This window comes from Schistosoma mansoni, chromosome 3 (genome assembly GCF_000237925.1).
Source record: "Schistosoma mansoni strain Puerto Rico chromosome 3, complete genome".
Classification (NCBI taxonomy): Eukaryota; Metazoa; Platyhelminthes; class Trematoda; order Strigeidida; family Schistosomatidae; genus Schistosoma; species Schistosoma mansoni.
In genome coordinates, this window is record NC_031497.1 from 27,173,655 (window position 1) to 27,199,090 (window position 25,436).

Sequence of the window (25,436 nt, forward strand, 5' to 3'; positions counted from 1 at the left end):
GAAAACTGTAGAAAACCCCATTTTGTTATTATGTGTTCTAAACTAGATGGCAAATTTCAAAACTCCTTTTGAAATTCTAACATTAATTAACGTATATATAAGTGAGATGGTATCCCGTTTGACCAGAGTAACATTTTGCTCAATTGGTGTACATATGACTTCTCTGTTGTATCCCTCGATTTGGATAAATATGCATTAATATTGATTGTGTTAATTTCTGACATGCTTATATCTAAAAAGACATTAAAAAACTTGCAATGCAACAATTCAGTTCAGAGTAAGCAACATCACGTGCTGTTCTCAAAGAATGCTGGCGATGCTTTGGAGACAGCTATTATCGAAAAAAAAAGATTTTTAAATATAGATTAAACTAGCTTACATTATTCCAAGCGATGCACTACTAAGGTTGTTCACTTATTTATTTGAACACATATATTGGTACAAAAGGGCAGCGAATACACGAGTCGCCTGATTTGAGTTTTGGCTGTGATACTGCCCGGACAGAAGCACGTGGTCAATTTGAGGGGCCACACCCCAAGCAGTATTGATTTGGAATCAGGGTTTTCCAACTCCCCTCCTCCATATCCACCAACCGGTTTAAAGCTCTGGACATTTTCTTCCTCTCAATTTCGTAAACAACACCCCCACCGCGAGAAGGCAGTGAGTAGGACTTCCCTGTCAGTGGCTGTACACGAGTGGCCATGTGAAAGCCTTTCGAGAGGGAGAGTGGACTGTACCAACTCAAAATGAGAGCCAGTCGTCTGCCAGAACTCGGTATTGATTAGCCTATTCCCAAATTACAGTATTCCTTTGCAAAACGTATCAGGACGATGGTTGAAGAGCTAGTGAAACTATTTTATGGATTATTATTATATATACTCCTATTGCGCAATTACTAGATAACTGGATCACTGGGTTTCTATATTCCGTTCAATGTAAGCTTATCCGACGTACAAATAATTATTGTACATATTGTTTCTACTTCATAGCTAATTAATGATTAACGGTTTGCCTGGTTTAGTAACTTTTGACAGGGTTGTCTATAACTATCATCTATTTTATGATGTGGTGTGTGCGGTCTAGAATATTTATACATAAACCCACATGTGCCAATAATAAAAGTTTGGAGGGTGACTTCACTTCCGAACTCAGGGCTGGGAATATAAAAACGAGTGCGGAGTGGACAACACGCTAACATTAGTTAAGGGTTAGTTGCGTCGTTCAGAACGTATCAAGGCCAAGAACGCTAGATTTTGGATGAAATGGCAGACGAGCGTTGGGAAAATTGGAATCCTGATTAGTGAGTTGAGCATCTCAAGACAGCACGAATCATTAGTCGATGAGGTACACATTGAGTAGCTACTAATAAACGTTCTTGTAATAGGTCAACACATCTTTGATAAAACACGCTGAAATGAATCAGTGTATAAAAGCAAGTTCAAACCGATGTTTCGACCTTAAGTAGGTGCTGGTGATGCCTTCCAAAAAGAAAATGAATCTTCAATTAAACGATCTAGTTCAGAGAGTAGAACACCAAAACACTGAAAAGCTACTTTGAACAAGTTGAAGATTTCCCAATGACTTGTTTTCATCTGGTCACTTGTGGAATTATTCACCATTAACCATTTTGATGGAGTTTTGTTCTCTGAGCTCAGTAGTTTAACATGAATAATGCAACCACTTTCGTCCAGCAACTAGCTTATCTCTTGTACCGAGAACTCAGTATTCAACAGATTCACCATATATAGTCGATGCTAAGAAAAATTCGTATATGACCAGAAATCTACCATTGCATAACATCATCCAAAAGAGCATACAGCAAGCTGACAAACATCATATACACACCTTTAGTAAGTATAGGAATCTCCCACTAGTCTGGAGAATCCCAAACCAAACCAAAGAAGGACTCCTTTTTTTCGTAATAATATTTCCTCGCCACTGACAATACTCATTCGAACACACAAAGTTGCCAACGCAATTAACTAATCTAATTAACATCGAATTACCTATGTGCTAACTAATAACACACTGAAGAGTATTTATACTTGGAACTTTCATTATGAATATTCTTTTTTGAATAGGAACAGATCGTTTGTTGCTTACGTCTGTTGTTTTAAATCACGAACTAATCTTAGCTAGACCATTACTTAATACCCGGAAGCACTGAATAACTGTTTTATCCTAGTATGGAACTACTCACCAAAGCAGACCCACAACTCCTCCACAAGGAATCAAACCGAGGATCTTTTTTTTAGTCTGTCACGAGTGAACGCTTAACCTCCACACCAAGTCGACATCTAATGGTGTACATGTCTAGTTTCAATGGATTCAATATATTGCCCGACTATACTTTATTTTGATATAATATCAAAATAGAGGATACATACACGTGTATATTATGTATATATGGGTTGTTAGACTGCATAACCACCTCATTGACAACCAAAAATAGTAAACAAGCCAGTATACAAACGAACATACAAAAGACCACAAAAAAAACAATAGACTAACAAAAAGTCAAGAAATAAGTCAATTCGTAATACATAACAGGGATCACAATATTAAAGCAGAAAATATTTAAACTATTTCCCTTTTCCAAGTAATGTGGTTTTCGCTTCGTTATTTAAACCACTACGAGGTTTCGCGTCGACGAAGTTATCATCACTATCATCATCATCATCATCATCATCGTACCAAGATTCAACGTGTTCTTTATCAAGATCCAGTTGATCGTTATTGTTATTCTCCTCCTCGTTGTTGTCGTCGTCATCATCATCAATATCTTCGTCCAACTCTTCTTCATCTTCTTCCTCCTCCTCTTCATCTTCTTCCTCATCTCCAATCAACTTGACCGAGTCTAATTCACTATCTCCAGAATCATTTCGATTATTACTTTTCGATTGTAGTATTGTTGAAGCGACAACAACAGGTGATGAAATAGTTTCTTGTTGTTGTTCCTCAATGGTTGGTACATAGTCGTCATGACTAATAGTAGTTGTTGGAATTAAGTTAGCATTAAACGGTAAGTTATCATCAAATAATGATGGTTGCATGGGGATAGGTTTATTTTGCATTTCAGCATGAAGATCACGATCACCTGGTAATTGTTGAGTTGGATAAGCTGAAGCAGGTAAATTTAAACGTGCTTCTCTATCACCTTTTAACCATTTTTCTGTAGATAAAGCCTCCTAAAAGAAGTCAATAACAATCAAAAGTGATAATCTGAATCTAAGAATTCTTAAAAATGAAAACCGTAAGTGTTAGTTAGAGGTGAATAAGTGGAAAGGTGAGACTTTGAGGAGGTACTACTAAGTGTGAATCCTGAAGTGAACACCATTTCTGAGATGCAGGTATACATTCAACATATAGGATGAAATGCGAGTGTCGTGTATCTTACTCTATTCAATAATTGGCTCTTAGTATCCCTGTATGGTCTTTAATGAAAGCTTTCAGTTGACACCCTAACTGTTGATACATAATTTAAAGTAAAGAAATTGTAATCAATCAATTATGTACCTGTATTATTGAATTCTATGTCGTAAATTCCCTAATTATACACAGATTGTGATTGTCTATTTATCTTGTATTGTAGTTTTGTAATTGATGTATGAGATTTTGAGTAATGAATATACATAGTAAATTGAGTTTAGTTTTTTTGTATCCTGATTGGACAGATAAGGGACAGAAAGACTTTTCATGTATTAATTAGCATTAGAACACTTAGTGGGAACAACAAGTAAATTGAAAGGTAATCGTTAGTTTTATTTATTTCATTTGGTGAACTCTTCATTTACTTACTTACGTCTGTTATCCCTCGTCGAGGAGCATAGGCCGCACACCAGCACTCACCATCCAACCCTGTCCTCGGTAATCCTTTCCAGATCCTTCCAGTTGTTATTCATCCTTTTCATATCTGCTTCTATTTCCCGACGTAATGAGTTCTTTGGCATTCCTCTTTTCTGCTTCCCTTCCGGATTCTAAGTTAGGGATTGCCTTGTAATGCACATTGGTAATTTCCTTAATGTATGTCCGATAAACTTCCAACGTCTTTTCCTAATTTCCTCTTCAGCTGGAAGCTGGTTTGTCCTCTCCCATAAAACACTGTTGCTGATAATATCCGGTCAGTGAATGTTGAGTATTCTGCGTAAACAACTGTTTATAAATACTTGTACCTTCTTGAGGATGGTCGTAGTAGTTCTCCACGTTTCAGCTCCGTAAAGTGGGACTGTCTTGACGTTCGTGTGTTTTCTCCAATTCGATATAACATATCATGACATTAGTTTACTCCCATAGTAATATTATTATTTCAGGTCAATATTGTTTGTATCACGTAGGTAGAAATGTTGTTCATCTAATATAGTAACTAAATCCTTTGTCTTAGTCTGTGTGAACTTGGTATTGTGTTTTACAGGAACTTCATGTTTGTTTGTTTGTTTTTTATTTTTATGTGATATTCATGTTTGTAAAATCTGTCATATTATGGTGTGGGTTACTGATATCCACATAAGTAGTATGTGGTGAAGGTCGGGCATGGAATATATTTCAGTAGAAGATCGATAAGGAGAGAACCAGAACGGCACGCATTTGATATGAAAATGCATGAACTATGAAATCAGAGATGACGGACTGATAGTTTCAGAAGGAACAGTTGAGATTGAGACAATTGATTGTTATTTTGCAAATTAACTGTTTGCTGTATGGTTCTCATGTTTTAATGAGATAGTCTGTAATGCTGTGCTAAAATACATTCGATTGTACCCACTCGTGTTCTTGTTGACTACAATATGAGTATAATCAGTTTAATGATGACCTGATTTTGAACAAATTACTATATGAGGTCAGTCAGTCAGCTACAATGTAGGACCAGGAACATATATGCATCGGTCCAAGTTGCCATACCTCGTTAGCACAACAAGATCAACACCGAATTCATAGAAGTAGTTAATTTAGTGGTGGCAGTATATAAAAGATAGGTTGTATATAAGGATATAGTATAGGAACGAAAAACGTTATGAAGCAATTTTAATCTCAAGGTTTAAGGGAAGATAAAGAGTGTATACACCTACGCCATTGTGATCGGTTCTGAGCCATGTCACACACAGTCTCCAACCATTGGTTACGATAGTCACGTGGACCCCAATCACGTATTCTGCATCTGCCAACATGGCTCAGACTAGAAGTGAGTGACTTCATGCTCTGATGCCACGTTTTGGTTTGGCCGCCCCTAACTCTTTTCCAACCATCCCCAACACTAGTCAGCATAGCGCGTCGTGATAATCGGTATTCAGGCATACATAACACGTGGCCTAACCATCTCAGTCGATGAAGATTCATGAACTCATCAACCGATTTACCATCATTCCCTAATACCCTGCGTCTAGACTCACTATTACTTACCCGGTTATCCCAGCAGATGCGAGCAATATTTCTAAGGCATCTGTGGTCTATATGAGCACGTGTGCTAGGATCATTTGAAAGAGAGAGAGTCAATAACTCATGTGTACCAATGTTTGTATTTTTACTTCACATCATGGAAGTAACGGTGATTCCTGTTTTCCAGTATAAACTGTAAGACTGTGAATAGAAAAACAGCCGACAAAGATATTACAACAGCAGACATATGGGGGGAAAAGAGAAAGTATACTAATCAAAGGTGTTTCCTACACGAATGCCCTGGTACGGCCGAGAGTAGGGAGAGTCCGCTCTCCCTCTAGAAATGCTCTCACATGGCTACGCGTATATAGCCTATACCACGGAAGTCCTACTCACTGCATTCTCGCACTACGGGTGTTGTTTACGAAATTGAGAGGACGAAAAATGAATGTCCGGCGCTTTAACCGGGTCGGTGGATACGGAGGGTTCACCTAAAAGAGTTGGGAAACTTTGATTCTAAACCAATGGTGCACATGGGCTGGCTCCAGTATCCTGAGGGAACGAATGGCGTATGAACCTATTGTTGGTCATCGGCTACCATGGGACTGCATCTCCCCACGATGCTCCACTGCCTTGTGGATCAGACCTTTAGGTCAAAGGCTCTTGGTGTGGCCCGCTAACAAAACCATCTGTTTTAGTTTGGGTATCTGGGCAGTATCACAGCCCTCACACAAATCAAATGAGATTCGTGCGGCGTATATGTATTCAATGCCCCTTTGTACCAATATTTATGTGTTCAAATAAATAAATAAATAGGAGAATAAATATGTACACATACCTCAAGATCTGGAAATAAATTTGGATAATCTTTTGGATTAGCTAAAGAATTAGCAATTTTTGCACTGGCTTTATTTGATTTATCTAACCAATTACGCCACTGTTCAACTATTTCAGGCATATAACTTGGTAAATAGGTACGAGCAAAAAATGCCGCTTCAGGGAATCGTTTAGCATTGGTCAATAACTAAGTAAAAATAAAACAATGATAAAAAGCAAAAAAGCATAAAATTAGTCATATAATAATTGGGATCAATTAAGAAATAATTAGTGTCATACATATTCATTAAGGGGAATGTGTTATGAATGGGACTTTCGCTCATACTTCTAATGTATGGGGGATAGAGAGAAACTGTCCAACTAGTTACATAGCAACTAGACGATTTGGAATTCTCAGATGACCTACCACTTCGATCCCACATACAGCAACAAATACAGATGGAGACAATCAGTGTATTAGCAGCCTCTGTATCAGTAGGCCTCAATGTACACAAGGGAAAAAACATGATCCTCAAATACAACACAGAGAACACCAACCCATTCACACTTGATGGAGAAACTCTAGAAGATGTGATAATTTTCAGGTACCTGGGAAGCATCATCGATGAACAAGGAGGATCCAATGCAGGTGTAAAGATAAGGATTGGCAAAGCAGTGGTGGCATTCCTACAGTTGAAAAGCATATGGAACTTAAAACAACTCTCAACCAATATCAAAGTCACGATCTTCAATATGAACGTCAACACAGTTCTGTTGTAGGTAGTTGAAACTTTCAGAACTACTACAGCTATCATCACAAAGGTACATGCATTCATAAATAATTGTCTGCGCAGGATATTCAAAATCTGTTGGCCGAATATTATCATCAACAGCCTACTGTTTGAGAGATCAAACCAGGTTCCATCTGAGGAGGAAATTAGGAAAAAACGTTGTAAGTGGATAGGATATACATTACAAAAATCACCAAACTGTATCACCAACCAAGCACTAACTTGGAATCCTGAAGGCAAAATGAAAAACAGAAGACCAAGGCATATATTGCGTCGAGAAACGGAAGCAAAAATCAAAAGGACAGGTAGTGACTGGAAAGGATTGCCCAGGACAGTATTCGATGGAGAATACTGGTGGGCGGCCTATGCTCCTTCACGAGGGATAACAGACGTAAGTAAGTGAGTAGTTCCATTGAAGTAGGAGATGTAAGTCTGTAACATTATTGTTTCTAAGTCAGGTAAGCTATACCACTTATCAACTACTCTTTAATATCTTATAAGATGACAATTAATGAATTTGTTGGTTTTTAAGTGAACTGGACAGGACGTTAACAAAACTGAATAATAAAAGCGTAACCATATGGAATAGCGAGAATTATTCATATGGTTGCAGGACAGGCACAATTTAAAAATATGCATTCAAATTAATCATATAGAGTGTGGCCTTCATAGAAAATCTGAACTACACATTCACTTAAGCTCGAATACACTTAGATTGTTGATACCTCTTAGTGTTATATAATAACAGATTCATATCTTAACAACTCATATCATAACATAAACTTTTAATCGACTGCGAGCAAGCTAAAACAGGGTCTGTTATCAGTCAGTCAAAGGCGACGTAGAACTTAGCATATGTATACACCGGTTCCAGTTGCCATGGCCCGGCGAGATGAGATAGTCAGGTCGAATCCAGGAGAAGCACAGATAGTAATAGGACTATTAAAAACGACAGAAAAGATTAGGCATCTAAGATAAATATAAGCATACAATAGTGAAATACTACAAGGTTTGTGGGGAATTTAGAAAATAAAGATCTAAGGAAAGACAAGGAATGGATGCACCTGCGCCATTCCAAACGATTTTGAGCCATTTCATTCAAAGTCTCTAACCACTGGTTATGATAATCATGCGGAACCCAATCAGGTAATCTACATCTACCTACACGGTTTAGTCCAATAGTCAATGTCTTTATGGACTGGTTTAACTGCACCTAACTTTATTCCGACTTACTAAAAACACTAGACAACATTGTCTGTCGAGATAGATGGTGGCGGTGGTGTTCCAAACACCTCTGTTGATGAAGATTGTTATGATGATACTTTATAAAGTTCTATGTCGCATCAATTGAGCCACTAAGTTCAAATCGATAAACCATGATTAGATCATCACAATATAGAAGCTCGATCATCGAAGTCAGGGCAGTAGCTACGGTAGGGTGTGGGAAGGTTTTGAAAGTGTGTAAAAAAACCGCCCCTAGCCACACGCATACACACACAACAAAAGGCAGAGAACCATAAATATATATAACAAAATGTACTATATTCTTATACACAATCTTTCTTTTATATATTACTACCAGTGAAGTAACTACTTCTATGAATTTGGTGTCCATCATGTTGTGCTAACGAGGTATGGCAACTTGGACCGATGCATATATGTGCCTGGTCCTACGTTGCAGTTGACTGACTGTTGAATGAAATAAAAATGCTTACAAAGCAAAATAATAGTATTAATAATAAACTTACTTCAAGACAACCTTCTAAATCAGTGACAAGAAAACGTGCTAGAAAAGCAATATTATCATTTCCTTTTGTAGCAGCTTCTTTACCAATCCATTCAAGTAGTTTACGATTACCTGAACTTGTTGCTAATAACATTAGACTAGCATAATCATCTGTACGTGATAAATATTGTTCAGCATATTTAAATTTACAAGCTTTACAAGCAGCTTCAGCTAACTGAATACAATTGGGAATGTAAAGAAGGAGAGTTTTATTTGTTAATTAAGGCAATTTATTATTATTAAAGCATGTAACAGCTAATTTTAAAAAGAATAGAGAATCCCAGTGTGGAAGCTAATGCTGGGATCCAAGTACATCCGGGTGATGAGTCTCGAATAGGGTAGAACGTACACTCGAGACTCCATTGCAAGTCACAATCTATCTATTCTATGTAGAATGAACAGTTTGAATACTTCCCTTGCTAAAAATGGTGTTGAAACATTGTATTTATTTGAACACATAACTATTGATACAAAGGGGCACTGAATATACATGCACCACACAATTCATTTGATTTGTGTGTGGGCTATGATACTGCCCAGGTGCCAAGACTGAAGTGTTGAGATCAACGTTTAACTACAAACAATCAACCATAATAATATGAAGATTGCAATAAAATCATTCTAGTTTTGCAGAGAGATAGGCTTCTTCGTTAGTTTGATGGCGGCAGAAATTTGATGGGACATTTAGTTCTCACATCCAGTTTTACCATGAGTACTTATAGTGTATATTCGCGGAGGTTTGAATAACAGTTTTGTTTACATTCATAACTAAATTTTGATCAGTCTTAGTTTATAAGTGTACATCCTGCAAGGATTGACTAGAAACTGCCATTTTGCCACAAGACTTTTATAAACAAGATGGATTGTGACTAGCAATGGAATCCAGGACGCGCATGAACGTGTATCCTGGTGTTGATAGTTACATTTTGAACCCAGTACTTTTCCCTTCAAATCACCAATGCATTATCCACTGGAATAATGAGTCCAGATAATTAAATACTGATTGAATTTCAGTGGTGAGTATCAGCAAACGAATAATTCAGACTACTACGGTGAGACTATAATTTATAGAACCAATAAGATTTAAGAAAGCAAGTTTTGGATTTTGGCGCGGAATTCATTTATCCATATAGTTAGATAGCATTTCGGCATTATGGCCGATGTCAATTCATGATGGAAACCCTAACTCTGATCCCTAATCCTAAATTTTGATTTTAAATCCCAATCTTAATTCCTCATACTGATTTGTAACTGTCCCAAATGCCCTGGTACGATAGAGGGTGGGGAGAGTTAGATCTCCCTCTCCAAACGCTCTCACATGGCCACGAGTATGCAGTCGATGTCAGGAAAGTTCTATTAACTGCCTTCTCGTGAGAGGGGTTATTTACGAAATTGAGAAGACAAAAAGCGAATGTCCGGCGCTTTAACCGGGTTGGTGGACACGGAAAGTTCACCTAGGGGAGTTGGAAAACCCTGATTCCAAACCAATGGTGGAAATGAACTACAGGATCCTAAAAGAATAAATGACGTGACAACCTATTGTTGATCATCGGCTACCATAGGACTGCATCTCTTTACGTTGTTCCACTGCCTTATGGATTAGACCTGTAGGTCAAAGGCTCGGGGTGTGGCCCCCTAAGAAAACCACGTGGTTCGATTTGGGCGACTGGGAAGTATCATAGCCCTCATACAAATCGAATGACAAAGTGTAGTGCATACAACCCCACAACTCCTATTTGCTAACAATGATCTCACAAACTATCAATGTAGAAAATCCTATTCACCGGTTGAATAATTGACTTCAGCAAGACATAATGATATACATTGTTTAGGTGAATATATAAGTGACAAACTGACTAACTTACTTGTTTCCATTTAGCTTCATTTGTTTTAGCATCACCATCCATGGCTATTTGTTGGCATAATTCAAAATCTCCTAATTGTAAAGCTAATTCAAATTTATGATCCATATCTGTAGTAACACGCATAGCTTGTGTACGATAGCCTTGTTTCTCTAAGAATTGAGCAATTTTTGTATATTGATCTTTTGATATATTTGGTAGAATAGCATCGGCTGTTGTAAAATCTCCACGTAATACCGCTGTTTCATATTCTAATACACTTAGTAATAGAGTATAGCTAACAATCTATGGCCGATCACCAAAGAGGATAGAAAGCGAGGAGGAAGAGAGGTAAATTAAAAATTAGTTTATAGTTTTAAAAAGTTATACATGTTAATTAACTTTGTACCTAGCTATCACTCAATGTCTCCGTTGTGGATGCTAGATCCCCAGAAATTACTTGGTAAACATCTCATTTATGGGAATTCGAATTTCTTATTTTCGCGCCCACCTTATATCTTCAGTTTGTATTTCCCACTTGGAAGGACCTTAAATGTTATTGGTTCGTTTCTTTTTTATATATGCTATTTTGTGACGTTTCCCAAGGATATTTTTGTGCTGTATATATATGCGTGAGTTGTGTGCTTGTTCGTTCATACTTCCGACTGCTTGTGGAATCTACATTTCCATAGGCTGAATTTGGTCTTCTCCCTCTATTTAGCAGGGCTGGGGCGCAGTGGAATAGTTAGCTTGTCCTGTTGCTGTGTTGCTGACTTCGTTCTATTCTCCAGTCCTAGGCGATACTTGGTATTCGTCAGCAAAGTGTACAAGTAATCTTTGAAGGAAACGATACTCTTTCACAAACTGTGAAGCTAGGTGACGAGTGTTAAATAACAAGAAACCTAATCTCAAGGTAATATCTAAACACAGTCTACGCGAGATCGAGTAACCATACAGCAACTTGGTTGATAGAATTCGATCAGCATTGGAGGGCTAGATAAACATTACACTAATTACTACCCAATGGTCGGAATAATATTAATCTCAGTGATAAGATTAACTTGTTAAGACATAATTGAAGTGTCTTTATTGTTAAAATCTAAGTGATATAGTGTATCCCCTCGTGTAGCATAGACCGTCAACCAGAATTCTTTAACTAAATCCGTCCTGGGTCATCCATTCCAACTGTTCTGAAGTGTTATCCATCCTTTTGATGTCTGCCATCAATGTGCTTTTTGATCTGCCACTTTCTTTTGGTTTGAGAATTGTAAGTTAAGAGTTACCCCGTGATGCAATGTGATGATTTAGGCAATATGTGTCTCACCCACTTGCAGAGTCTTTTTTTAATTTCCTCCTCAGATGGAACCTGGTTTGTTCTCTCAAACAGTAGGCTGTTGATGATGATATTCGACCAACAGATATTGAATATCCTGAGTAGACAATCATTTATGAATACGTGTAACTTTGTGATGGTTGTAGTAGTTCTCCACGTTTCAGCTAACTACAACAGTACTGTCTTGACGTTCATATTGAAGATTATGACTTGGATAATGGTTGAGAGTTGTTTTAAGTTCCATATGCTTTTCAACTGTAGGAATGCCACCACTGCTTTGCCAATCCTTATCTTTACACCTGCATTGGATCCTCCTTGTTCATCGATGATGCTTCCCAGGTACCTGAAAATTATCACATCTTCTAGAGTTTCTCCATCAAGTGTGAATGGGTTGGTGTTCTCTGTGTTGTATTTGAGGATCATGTTTTTTCCCTTGTGTACATTGAGGCCTACTGATACAGAGGCTGCTAATAAACTGGTTGTCTCTATCTGCATTTGTTGCTGTGTGTAGGATAGAAGTGGTAAGTCATCTGCGAAATCCAAATCGTCTAGCTGCATCCAGGTTGTCCAACTCTGAACTCTTGGATAATTGTGTAGAAATTCTAATATCTAACTTCATTTTGAAATGTATGCTTGTGATAATGTTGTCTAGGGAACACGATCAGAAAGCTTCCTGGATAAAATAACTAGCTCCGAGAATGAAACACCGTCAAAATATAGAAGTGACAGGAATCTCATTCAATGAGCCATATAGATTCAAATGTTAGCTTGCATCTTGAAACTGGGTAAGCACATAGAAAAAGAAAACGACGCAAAAAAAAATCATTGATTTCAGCAAAAACATACCTGTAAATCTCTATCACCTAGAATTAGACGATTTTCTTTCGCTAAATAACCCAATAAATACATTGGACGATCCAATAAGGCTAGCGTAACTACTTCACCACCAACAAAATAACATAAACGATTCCCTTGTGTTGTAAATATAAATGCATCACCAAACCAACGACCATTAAGTACTTGACTACTAACTTCACCATTTGGTACAAGCTATTAGAGAAAATAATAATAAGGTAGAAATACAAGAAAAAACCGTTCAATCCGATTATTCAGACCACACGTAGCCAGAATGAATTCAAAATCTATAATAATAGAAATATTGATGGAGCTATAAGCAAATTTAGGTGACTCTCAGGTTAATGTTAACATCTTTTAGATCGTACCTAGTTAATACAAATAACTTATAATGCTAGAATTTGGATATAGGCCATGTGACTGGAATTTAGGATTAAGGTCTGAAATTTATGGTTATGATTTGGTGTTTACGGTTAGGATTTAAGATTAGGAATCAGTGTTTAATGTTCAGAGTTAAAGTTTATATTAGGACGTAAAGCATACGATTACAGTTAGGATTAGGATAAGGATTCAGGGTTTTGATGTAGAAATGGGATTAGATTTTCTGGTTAATCTAATTTTAGTCCCAGTCCCAAATCATAACCCCTGAACATTAATCTTAATCGCCTAATGATCCTTTCATTATTAAAACTAATCAGCTATGTTTGATAAACACTACTCTTTTTTGATATACATGCAGTGGTCTTGAGGTTGTTTGAACGTTCTTGATTCTAGTGGCCAACAGTCTAATACGTTGACTATCAATTTATCCACCTTTTATAAAAACCACTATAGATGAATTAAAATGATAAGCAGGATAAACGCATACTTGGAGATATGTAATGTTTACGATCTCAATTCGCTCTTTTTTTCATATTCTCACCAGAGATGGATGGTGATTTGCAGTGGAATCCAGGATGCAAGTCTCATTCTATTTTGGGCTAATTAGCTGCATGTACTAGCAACCCAGAGTTGATGTTCATTCCAGTACTTGAACCCATTACCTTTGTCTTCTAACACCATCGCGTTATCCACTCAACTACTGAGTCTAGATAACCATAAGCTTGTGCAATCGGATGAATTTTATTCCATATATAATGGTTGTTTGGATCTTCTCAATCATGTTTAGGACTCTTATTGATCAGTCTCGGAGTGAACATCAACTCCCGTATGCAGGCATATTCAACTGACTACTTCCAAATAGGATGAAACGCATGTCCTGGTTTCCACTGCTAGCCATCATCCATCTTTGCTAATAATGCTTGAGAATAACTTCCAATATCGAGGCGATCCGCACAGGATGTATATATAGACTGATTAATTACAGTCCTAAACATCATTGGGAAGGTTCAAACAACTAATATATATGAATTAAAAATTAAAAAATCAAATCAAACTACTTAGACGAGCACAAATTTCTTGACAAATTAATATCAGAACAAGAAAGTACCTTTGAACAAACATTCAAACTATTTTGGTGAATAGAATTAAAATTTTATACATGCATATGCATAAATGCTTCTTTAGTGGGACCCTTCATTTTAACGTCAATTAGATCGGACGATGTTATCGACGAGCTCACCATTTTAATGGCCCTATATCTGACTCCAGTTTGATAGTTTCTGATTGCTAATGAGATATAAATATCGCCTATCTTCGTATAAAAGTATCGACTTAATCCACGTTAGTGTATAACGGAATTAAATAAGTGAAATACGAGAATGAATGTTTCAATAGGTATATTTTGTACACTCATTGATCTGGACAGATAATTAGAGGGACGAAGCGAAGAGAACAGAGCGGAGCGAAATGACGCACGATAGAGTTGGAGGATGAGCCAACTCGATTTAATCAAGCGTTAATCGATATTTATAGTCACAAAAAATAAGCTACAAACATCTGAACGGGCTAAGAAGTGCACACACATACGCTCATATCAAAACAGTCAAGGTTGATAACTAAACAATTAACAAGGTCGAAACGTGACTCAAGAAGAATGAATAAATTGGCCTGTCGACAAGCTAGAAGAAGGTATATGGGCTTAACATAGTAACCGACGCTACACCTCAAACAAAATACAGAACGACAATATTTTAAAGAATTAGAAATGAGAAAAACAAGAAGAAACTACGTTTTTAAACAATAAACGGAAGGTAGACGAAATTTGTACTCAAACATTTTGAAAAACACAAATCGAGTGAAGAAACACTTCTTTTCAATGGTAGAAAGTATTAAATGATATAATCCTAGTAACTAAGCAAAACTTTTTGTTAGGAATGTGCATCTTACTACTAATGAGTAGTGTAGTAGTTAAAAACAGAAGGCAATCGGGTTATCAGTGGTTTCTACTTGGCAATATGGTTGACACCTTATCAAACCGCTAATTTTAATTATTTATAGTACTTCACACAATAGTAATGAACATTAATGCAGAAAAGGCATCCTTCATGCTTTATATCTGGACTTTCCATTGAGTGCCAACAGCATTAAATGATGTATGAGATAGAAGTCGTTGTGATGACACGTGTGGGAAGTGTTCAATTCAATGAAATCGGTACCTCAAGACAGGTATGATTATTTATTTATCACCACATGAATAATTTCCAAAACACAGGTTATCGTACTTTACTACTGCTTACATCATGTCGAAAACAAATTAAAGAGAGTATTCAGAGACAATGACGTCATGAAGTTACAAAGAAGCTAACAGCATAGAACAAAACTGAGACAGATTGACGTATTGATAGTGCCAAAGAGAGTCCTAGTCAGCATGAACCACTTTGACTTTGAATACATACAGATTAATTCAGCTTGATATATCACACCAATATCACTCATATAGCTACTCAAATAAGTGAAATTATCGACTATTTACAACAAACGATGAATGGAGCCACACACTTCTATTCTTATCCTAGCTAGTATAGGAAGTCAGGGTGGATGGTCAGTGGGTACATAGGTAACAAATTGTTCAACACTTTGACTGATGTAGGTTCATAGTCTCCCCTAGAAGTTATTCACTTGGTAATTCTACCACACTTTTTCTGACAATACGTTGAAGACATCTATAGTCAAATATAAGCAAGTTAAATGCGTGTATTCAACCACAAAAGATTACATTTCACAGTTGCAAATAGTTACAGAGCAAACTACTGGAAAGGATACTTCATCTTTGATAAGCAGGTAAACATACCTCAACTGGATCAAACAGGTGAAATTGTAGCAACGTGAATTATACTAACCTTTAAACAGACTTTAATAACTCAGACAGCCTGTGACTAATGAGTCACTTTTACCTTCGTAATAATCCTACTCATTTCATAAGAAATCGTGACCTTTAGTATGTATACGCCCTATATTTATGTCCTTATAATTCGACAACAATAGGTCTTGTGTGTGTTTGTGTGCGTGTATCTGTATTCAAACACCATCTTACATCTCAGCATAATGCACAAGATGTCGAGTCACCTAGACTAGTGGCTACATTGCAACTTAGTCGACAGAATTCGATCTGTGCTAGGAGCGACCTGACATACATGATAGTTGTCACTGACCAGTGATCCATCGAGATTGTAAATACATCTCAGTTCTAAGAGTTCAGTCGCGACTCGGATAGCCCGTCGTAACGTCTCTGACTGTGAATCTGAGTGACCGAATCCGCCAGAGAGCATCATTCCCCCCCAAGACCGCACATATGCCTTGCTGACGAGTGCCAAATATCACGAAACGTTTGTCGATCAGAGTTTCCTGTGGACTATATTCAACCACCACCTTACACCTGTTTCTAACGTCTATCTCCTTATCGCACTGTGTTATCTATTTTGCGTTCAATTAACCCTTGTAATGTGCAATATCTTGAGTAAACACATTTGCCTTGTCTACTTCTTATCTCTTCGTTTGTCTGGCGAAATGAATGTACGAAATATAAACATTCAAAACATTAGTATTCGACCTATTATATCTATATTGTTGTCAACAGAACTTATCAACAAAATATGTAAGAAGTTAGTTAAGTAGGATTTATATTTTGTCTATGTCATTACCGATGTGATTATATTAGAGTTAAACAGCGGGGAGGGGGGGTAAAAAGCGAAAACCTAATTTTATCATCTTTGTATTCACAAATCGGTTAAATGCTCTGGTGCGAGACTGGTAGGTCCTGGGCTCAAATCTCGCGAGTGCGGGATCGTGAATGCGCACTGCCGCTGAGGAGTCCCATAATAGGACAAAACGGACATCCAGTGCTTCCAGGTTTTCCATGGTGGTCTAGTAGCTTCAATTGACTCATGATTTCAACTATGAGAAATACTGAAATCTCCACAAAAATCCTTTTGATTATAACAGTAAAGAATAAAGAAAAAATTAAAATTTCACTTACTTGAAAAGCTTTTTCATATCCATCTATATCTTCATGATTATTATTAATTGTTGATAAATTAGAATCTGGTACAGCATCAGCTAAATAACGTAATATGAAAAATGTATCATTTGTACATAATGCTACTAATTGACCAGATTCATTCCAATAAACACCTTTTGGATTATTATCAATACGTCGAATAATTCGACCAGTTAACCAATCATAAAATGTTAAACCAGTTAATGAACGTACACCTAATAAATATCCACCAAATATTTGTTCAGCACCATAATCTAATTTAAATGTACGAACTTCTTTCATTTGTTTGTAAACCTTAATAAAAAAAAGATGATATTATACATTGTAGTCATTTGTTTAAATTTAATTAAACATATAAATATTGGTACAAGGAAGGACCAGATATATATGCGCCACACAAATCTCATTTGATTTGTATGAGGGCTATGATGCCCGCATCGAAGCAGGTGGTTTTCTTAGGGAGCCACACCCCGAGCCTTCGATCTAAAGATACGATCCACAAGGCAGTGGAGCATCGTAAGGAGATGCAGTCCCATGGTAGCCGATGACCAACGATTGATTCATACGCCATTTGTTCACTCAGGATACTGGAGCCCATGTGCACCATTGGTTTGGAATGAGGGTTTCCCGACTCCCCTAGGTGAACTTGCCATGTCCACCAATCCGGTTAAAGCGCTGGACATTCGTTTTTCGACCTCTCAATTTCGTAAACAACAGTCCCGCAACGAGAAGGCAATGAATAGGACTTCCCTGGCATAGGCTATATACGCGTGGCCATGTGAGACCATTTGGAGAGGAAGAGCGGACTCTTCCCACTCTCGGCCGTACCAGGGCATTTGGGGGCTGTAGTCGAGATGATGATGATGATAATGATATTAAATTTAGAAATAGGATTCATAATAATATAATATTTTTGTTTATGTGAAAAATTGTAATAATCGTACACAAGAAAAACTCAATCAATCAGTCATATATAAGCAACGTAGAAAGTGTGACATATATATATGTATTAGTTCAATTTGTGAACCCCCGACTGTTGCTGCTACCTTGACGTGATGGTCGGGCTTTTCTATCGTGATGAACCAATCGAGCTATACTGGCTGGAACGATCGTTCCTCAAGGTCCTACCATGCCAGACAGGTCGGTTGAAGAGTGGTAAGACTAAAAGCAGCAAACCCAAGATCCAAAGGCGAAGTTGTACTGCCGACTGTACAGAGGTGTGACAGCAGTAAGGTGTTTCCTTCAGACAACCAGCATAACAGCGACGCTGCCTTCCCACAAGGAGGAGTGGGGTTAGAATAGGTCGACCCTAAAAATGCACACCTCGCCTAATCCCACGGATATCCGTCTCCGGTGGTAAAAATTAAACAAGTACGGAGGTAACACACAAAGATCGTGTGTGACCGACCTCCAGCAGTTGTCCCTTGGGCACTGAGGTCATGCTCTCAGGTCACTAAGACCACTTCTAATCCAATTTCGTTTTCAGGTACCTCTTATTATTATATATCAATTTGTGAACCATTTGATATTAGTACAGCGAGATGAAATTGTCAAGACAAGTCGTAGTGTAATTGAATTAGTAATGATATCAGTGGAAGAACGAAGGACTAAGCAGAAACAGTATGATTCGAGGAGGGAACGAATTGGCAGAATAAAAAGTATAAGATACTGATAAAGCTTAAGATCTAGGGAAAAGCAAAGACTCAGAACATCTACGACTTCGTGAACGATTCTGAACCCTGTTACCAAAAGTCTCCAACCAATGAGTATGATAATCGCACGAATTCAAACCATGCAGCTTACACCTACCAACACGGATCAGTCCAACATTCAATGACTTCAGTGAGCTGACGTCACATCCATAAATATGACTGGGTTGTAAATTAAACAGTGACAATGAATATAATGATGCTTCAAGAATAAAATTGTTTACCTAAGACAGTTTAAGCAAACGACCATCTGACAATTAAACTGTTACTACTTTTGAACACTGAAACTAACAGAAATTGAAAGAAAAATGAAAATCTAACTGGAATTTCATCCTCCGACCGATCGTTTAGATAAAACATGTTTTACCCAAATGCCATCATGAATGAATATACTTCTATAAAGAGTTCTAGAAAATTACTGGAAATAATACGCTACATGAGAGATCTATCAGACGAATATACAGATATTTGACGTTAGTTAGTGAAGCTCATATACAACCATGTACATGTTTGTGTGTGTGGGCTTATTATACTACCAAAATGTCTAAAACCACAGTAGGTTCACACCTACAACCCAACAGTTGAAAGTAGGGGAATCATAACCAGCGATTTATGACATTATAAGTAAAAGATAAGTCAAGTCATACCTTCTCAGTGAAACAACGACTGACATTATAAAACAACCGTTGTTTTTCTCCTTGTCCCTAACAATAAATCTTGGTGACGTGACCATGAATATTGAAAAAATTGGTGACTGGTGCAAGTGTGATCGAAACATATGCTCAATATATCTAGATACACACTTCTTTTTGTTCAAATATATATGTCGAATATATATATTGTCGAAAAAAATATATATTGTCGGGTCCGAAGAAGACTAAATTATGGGTAACTTCGGGGAACTATATATATATATATATATATATATAAATGGAGTTTGTCCTCTGAGCTGGATGGTTTGGTCGTGAAGCTCTTATCGTTCTTCTGGACGACATCATCAGCACAAACTCCAGGTAGAAGTGAAGTGTTCTAATTTCTCCACATATGACTCACAGTTTGTCCTGTAGACCTCGATCTTGATTGGTTATTGTTGACCATTAACCAGTCATTGTCTACTTTAGTTTGATTGTATCGCCCATTGATTTGATTTATGGTCTTATATTTGTCCATAATTATGGATAAGCTGTAAGACATATGTGGAGAATTTCGAACACTTCATTTCTACCTGAAATTTTTGCCGTTGATGTCGTTCATAATAACGATGAAAGCCCCACGATCAAACCATCTAGTTCAGACAACAAAACTCCATCAAAATCATCCACATGACCTACATATCTTGTCCACCATCTCACATACATTTCTTTCCTCAGATTGAGGTTTATATTAAAATAAAGCAAATTATTGACGTATTTAACAATAAAACGATTAAAATATACCTTAACAACAGCATTACTCTCACGAACAGCATAAACTCCAGCATCAGATTGACACCATACAAATTCCAAGCCTTGACCAAATGTTTTATTTCTTAATGCCATAGCAGTGTAAACTATGTATTCGCCATCACCGTAAACAACCACATAACGTCCATTAGCATTATGTTCAATAATTTGTGGATATATTTCACATGTACCCATATCTTTGAAAGTAACTGGAAGACGTTCACCATCCTGGAATTGATAAAAAAAATAAATTCAATGCGAAGTCATGTAATAAGAATTCAAAATAAAATGAGAATTTCCATCATAAGCACTGTGCATGAGACGTTCATCGATAATTAAAAGAAGATTCGTTAATCAGAATCCTAGTTATAATTCTACTTTGAGTATACTATTTCATTCATTAACTAGTACCCTAAGCTTTGATGAATGATATACCTCAATTGGTCAAATTGACCTCGAGACGAGGCCAAGATAATTCTAGCTTATTGATCCTCCGACGTGTGTACCTTGTTCTGACTTATCTTGAGTTTGGACAAGAGGACACACCAGGCAAGCTTCCACTATTAATATTTCAGGTGCTCGATGTCTTTCTCTCAAACATTCATTAGCTTACATACATGAATAACCAAGTCGCAACGCATGCCAAACAAGAAGTCATTCATTATCGACAAGCATCCCATATGTGACAGAAAACGAACTAAATGGTAAATAAACAATTAACAATAATTTGTCTGCACAACTATATGAATCGTTATTTGAAATAGTTAAAAATCGTAGTACGTGGAAAGGATACTGATGATGTTACGACCTATAAGTGATGTAGCTTGTTTGTATACAACAGTTCCAAGTTTATAACGCCCCCAATTCATACCGACTAACATCTACATATACAGTTACAAACGCAGTATTTCAATCCCTTCATACTAAGAGAACAATTTTCCTCATAAAAATCTATTTATCTACCTGAATCATTTCACTTCCTTCCCCACTGAAATTCAACGATCGTAAATTAGCTTGAACTAGCTCTGAATGTCTAGCACAAACCAATTTTCCAGATGCATCCATAGACATGGCAGGTTCATCTCGACCCAAAGATATAGCAACAGTACCTTCATCATAACCAATACCAACTATCTGTTTACCACGTTGACACGTCATAGTCCAGACACGTTCTAAGCCATAATTTAATGTTGACTCCAAACGATAAGTGTTAGCATGCCAAAATCGTACAGTGCCATCTTCAGACCCGGTAAGAATTATTGGCAATTCAGGATGGAATAAAACAGAGCTGAGAAAAAAACAGATACAGAAGAAAGTGAACTTGTCATCAATAAACACGTAACTGAACTGCTAGTAATACAATTATACAAATTAGTAAAGAGATTATTCAAAAGAATAACGGAGTATGTACCGTACCGGATAAGATGTACCAATTCCTAAAGGAAGGATTCATTGAGTGTTGAATTTGATAATATATATATATATACATAGTTATTTTTACAAATGAAAATATGCATGGGAAATCTATAATTAACTACCTGATATTTTGAGCATGACCTTCGAGAGTTTGAACACAAGCTTTAGTTTGATAATCCCATATTTTCACAGTTCTATCATCTGATCCACTAGCCAAATAAGGTTTATCACCGGATGTGGAATAATCTACACAATTGACTCCTCTCTCATGACCTTCTAATGTGAAGTTTGGAGTACCTGATCCCAGGCTCCACACTTTGACTGTATGGTCCAAAGAAGCACTAGCAAATGTGTTATTATCCTTTGGATTGAATGCTAGATGCATAACATAATGATTGTGACCCTCAAACACCTGGAATAACGAAATGATAAGCAGATGTCAATGTGAAACATAAATAATGATTACTTCAAAATTTGACTTGTATACGATGGTTCTCGTTAACAAATTTTAACTGCTTCATTTAGTGTACTAGTTGTAAAAGAAATAAACGAATATCCTAGCACTCCATTAAATAAGGTAGGTGTACCTTGGTTGTATGATAATACAACGGCAATGTATTTTCCTTTCTAGGTACTATAAGAACACGTTAACATCCCCAAGAGTAGTAATAAAATGGTACGACTGAAACAGGAAAAATACATATCCTGTTTATCAAGCGTTATATTCATTCTTTGTCGATTTAGTTGCTTTCAGTGTCGCCTATTGTTACCAACATTACTACTACTATTTCGAAATCTTTTCACTCTATTACTGTTACCAATCAAATGAGCCTAGGAAGTGCGATTCTTGATCCCTTAAAATCACATGGCTAGATAAATGCTAGACCTCTCTACGTATATAAGTCAAGTCAAACAGGTAGCAAGCTGCTAGCTCACAAATTCATGTCGCATTTCTGAGAAATATAAGTGCAATTATTTATCAAACTTAGGTTGACAAATTTAATGGGCTGGTATGATTCACTCCACCAGTTTTCAGGAGATTTACTGGATAGTCCGAACAGATTTGCAAACGTGGGAACATCATTGGGTCTTAAGGTGGAAAGCTCTTTGTTACATCCTGATAAAGACATAAGCACGGGTGACTCCCAGGACCTACTAATGGACTATTATTCCATATGTATTCTTATTGTTTAACTATTGAGTAATTGGATTGTGTATATCTGTATTCATCTTATAGTAAGCTTCATTCTGATCTATGAATTATTATACGATTTACTGTCGCTAAATTATATCCAGTTTATTGATTATCGTATCCCACGTCCACAGCCACATTTGGCTGTTGTGTTACTAAGATCTTTCCCATCATCCTGTTTTTACTTCATACTTTCTAAACCATTGCCCCCAAATGCCCTGGTACGGCCGAGAGTGGGGAGAGTCCGCTCTCCCTCTCGAAATGCTCTCACATGGCCATGCGTAATATAGCCTCTACCAGGAAAGTCCTACTCACTGCCTTCTCGTGGCATAAATGTTGTTTACGAAATTGAGAGGACGAAAAGCGAATGTCTGGAGCTTTAACCGGGTTGGTGGACACGGAAAGTCCACCTAGGGGAGTTGGCAAACCCTCATTCCAAACCAATGGTGCACATGGGCTATCTCCAGGATCCTGAAAAAACAAATGGCGTATGAACCTATTGTTGGTCACCGGCTACCATGGGAATGCATCGCCTCACGATGCTCCATTGCCTTGTGGATCAGACCTTTAGATCGAAGGCTCCGGGTGTGGCTCCCTAAGAAAACCACCTGCTTCAGTTTGGGTACCCAGGCAGTATCACAGCCCTCACACAAATCTCATTTGATTTGTGCGGCGCATATGTATCTGTTGCTTCCTTGTACCAATATTTATGTGTATAAATAAAATAATAAAAAAATTCTAAACCATCATACACAGATTGGAATCGTGAAAAATACAGTTGTGGAGTAGTGGACAATAACAATATTGTCCTGTTACTCATACCCACGTAAACGAAGTAGGTTTAAATCTGTGAAAAACCCTTTAGACTACTGAATTACACCTCTAATTACCCATTGTCCGACAAATCAATTAACAAGAGACAATGTTTGCTAGCTAAATTTAAAACATACCTGAGCACATGTCCAGTTATTTTCCCAATCCCATAAACGTATAAGCATATCATCTGAACATGTAAGAATAAATGGTTGAGTAGGATGCACAGCAATGGATCGTATATAATCAGAATGTGCTTCTATTTGTTGAATTCTTTCAAGAGTATTATAATTGAAAACTCGCAACTGTAGTTAAAAGTATGAAGAAAGTAATATGTGACGTGACTAAAATGAAAAAGCTGACAAAACGCAAAGTTTGCAATGACAAAAGGCATCCACTTATGATAATGCATTTAAAAATTATGAGTGTTATCAATTAGTCAGTCATGGACAAACCATGATGTGGAACAAACGTACACTAGTTCAAGCCATCAAATTCAGCACAGCAAAGAGAAAACATAAAGCCAGTAATAACATTATTGCCCATGTTGATAAGACAACCTACCCGGAGAGAACACATGAAATCAATGGACAAGAAGTAATGATACAATATTTGAAACACAAAAACTCAGGAGAAAAAGAATACACATCTATACCATGATAAAATCTATTCCTAAAGTTTCCGATTACTAAAGACGATTATCTGCAGATGATGGTCAAAGGATGAACTTTTGGCAAAAATCTGAACATATGAATCAAACGAGAGAAAAGAATCTGGTGAAATCCATCTCTAACATTTGTGATCCACTATAGAACTAGACACTACTACATCGATTCACATTGCTCAAAATTATGACAAGTCGAAAACAAATATCATTGAGAAGTTAATAATATAGTTATGTATGGTACTGGAATTAGAAATATAAAGCTCTCAAAACAGGAGATAACTAAATGAAGCTATTATTAGGATAATAAGAATACAAGTGAAATAGGCGGCCCATTTCCTGTTGACTGGGTTTCGAGATAGGAAAATTTGTGGCGCAAATAAGCTTGCAAGTTTACGCGACAAGAGTGGTTACTGCATGAGGCAAACGGACGGATCATTTTAGATAGAAAAAGTAAATTACAATAAGCCTGAAACTGAATGAAGATTGAGTAAATCAGCACAATCAAAGCATTAAGCCGAATAAAACAGTGAATCAAGTTATTGTATTTCTTCCGGTTACATATGTTGATCTTACTAACTTCGTAATTAGAAAATAATAGCAATATTGCTATCTTTGATCATGATATCATGGTCAAAGAGTTATTTGAAACTCACCTGCATATCATCAGAGCCTGTAACTATCCAATTTTTGCGAGCTACAAATTTTGCAGCGCGAACAGGGCTTGTACAAACTTCTATAGTTTTTATCAACTGCTGAGCCTCGATATTCCATATATGCACATTTCCATTATACAGTGCAGCACAAATCCATGGTTCTGTTGAGTGCAAATCTACGGACTTAACTCGATCGGATCTTGATAAAAGTTTCCTTTTAATATCAAGCTTCATTGGCATTCTTCAGTATTCAGTAATATGGAAAATAAACCTTAAATTAAAGTACACGTTGGAGTCAGATCATGAACCCG

The 25,436-nt window shown here is 37.0% G+C and overlaps 1 protein-coding gene across 1 annotated transcript; it reads right to left on the reverse strand.

The window, feature by feature from the left end:
• Window positions 1-232: 232 nt before the first annotated feature.
• Window positions 233-25,436, reverse strand: Smp_015090 (putative coatomer beta subunit; the record flags this gene model as incomplete). Its single annotated transcript, XM_018799832.1, has 12 exons — window positions 25,126-25,436; window positions 23,943-24,110; window positions 21,923-22,212; window positions 21,348-21,672; window positions 20,379-20,612; window positions 17,213-17,527; window positions 12,787-12,990; window positions 10,632-10,913; window positions 8,729-8,941; window positions 6,212-6,397; window positions 2,853-3,188; window positions 233-331 (listed from the first exon to the last, which is right to left on the reverse strand). Exons 1-12 carry the CDS (start codon window positions 25,363-25,365, stop codon window positions 233-235), a joined length of 2,892 nt encoding a protein of 963 aa, XP_018651581.1. The 5' UTR covers window positions 25,366-25,436.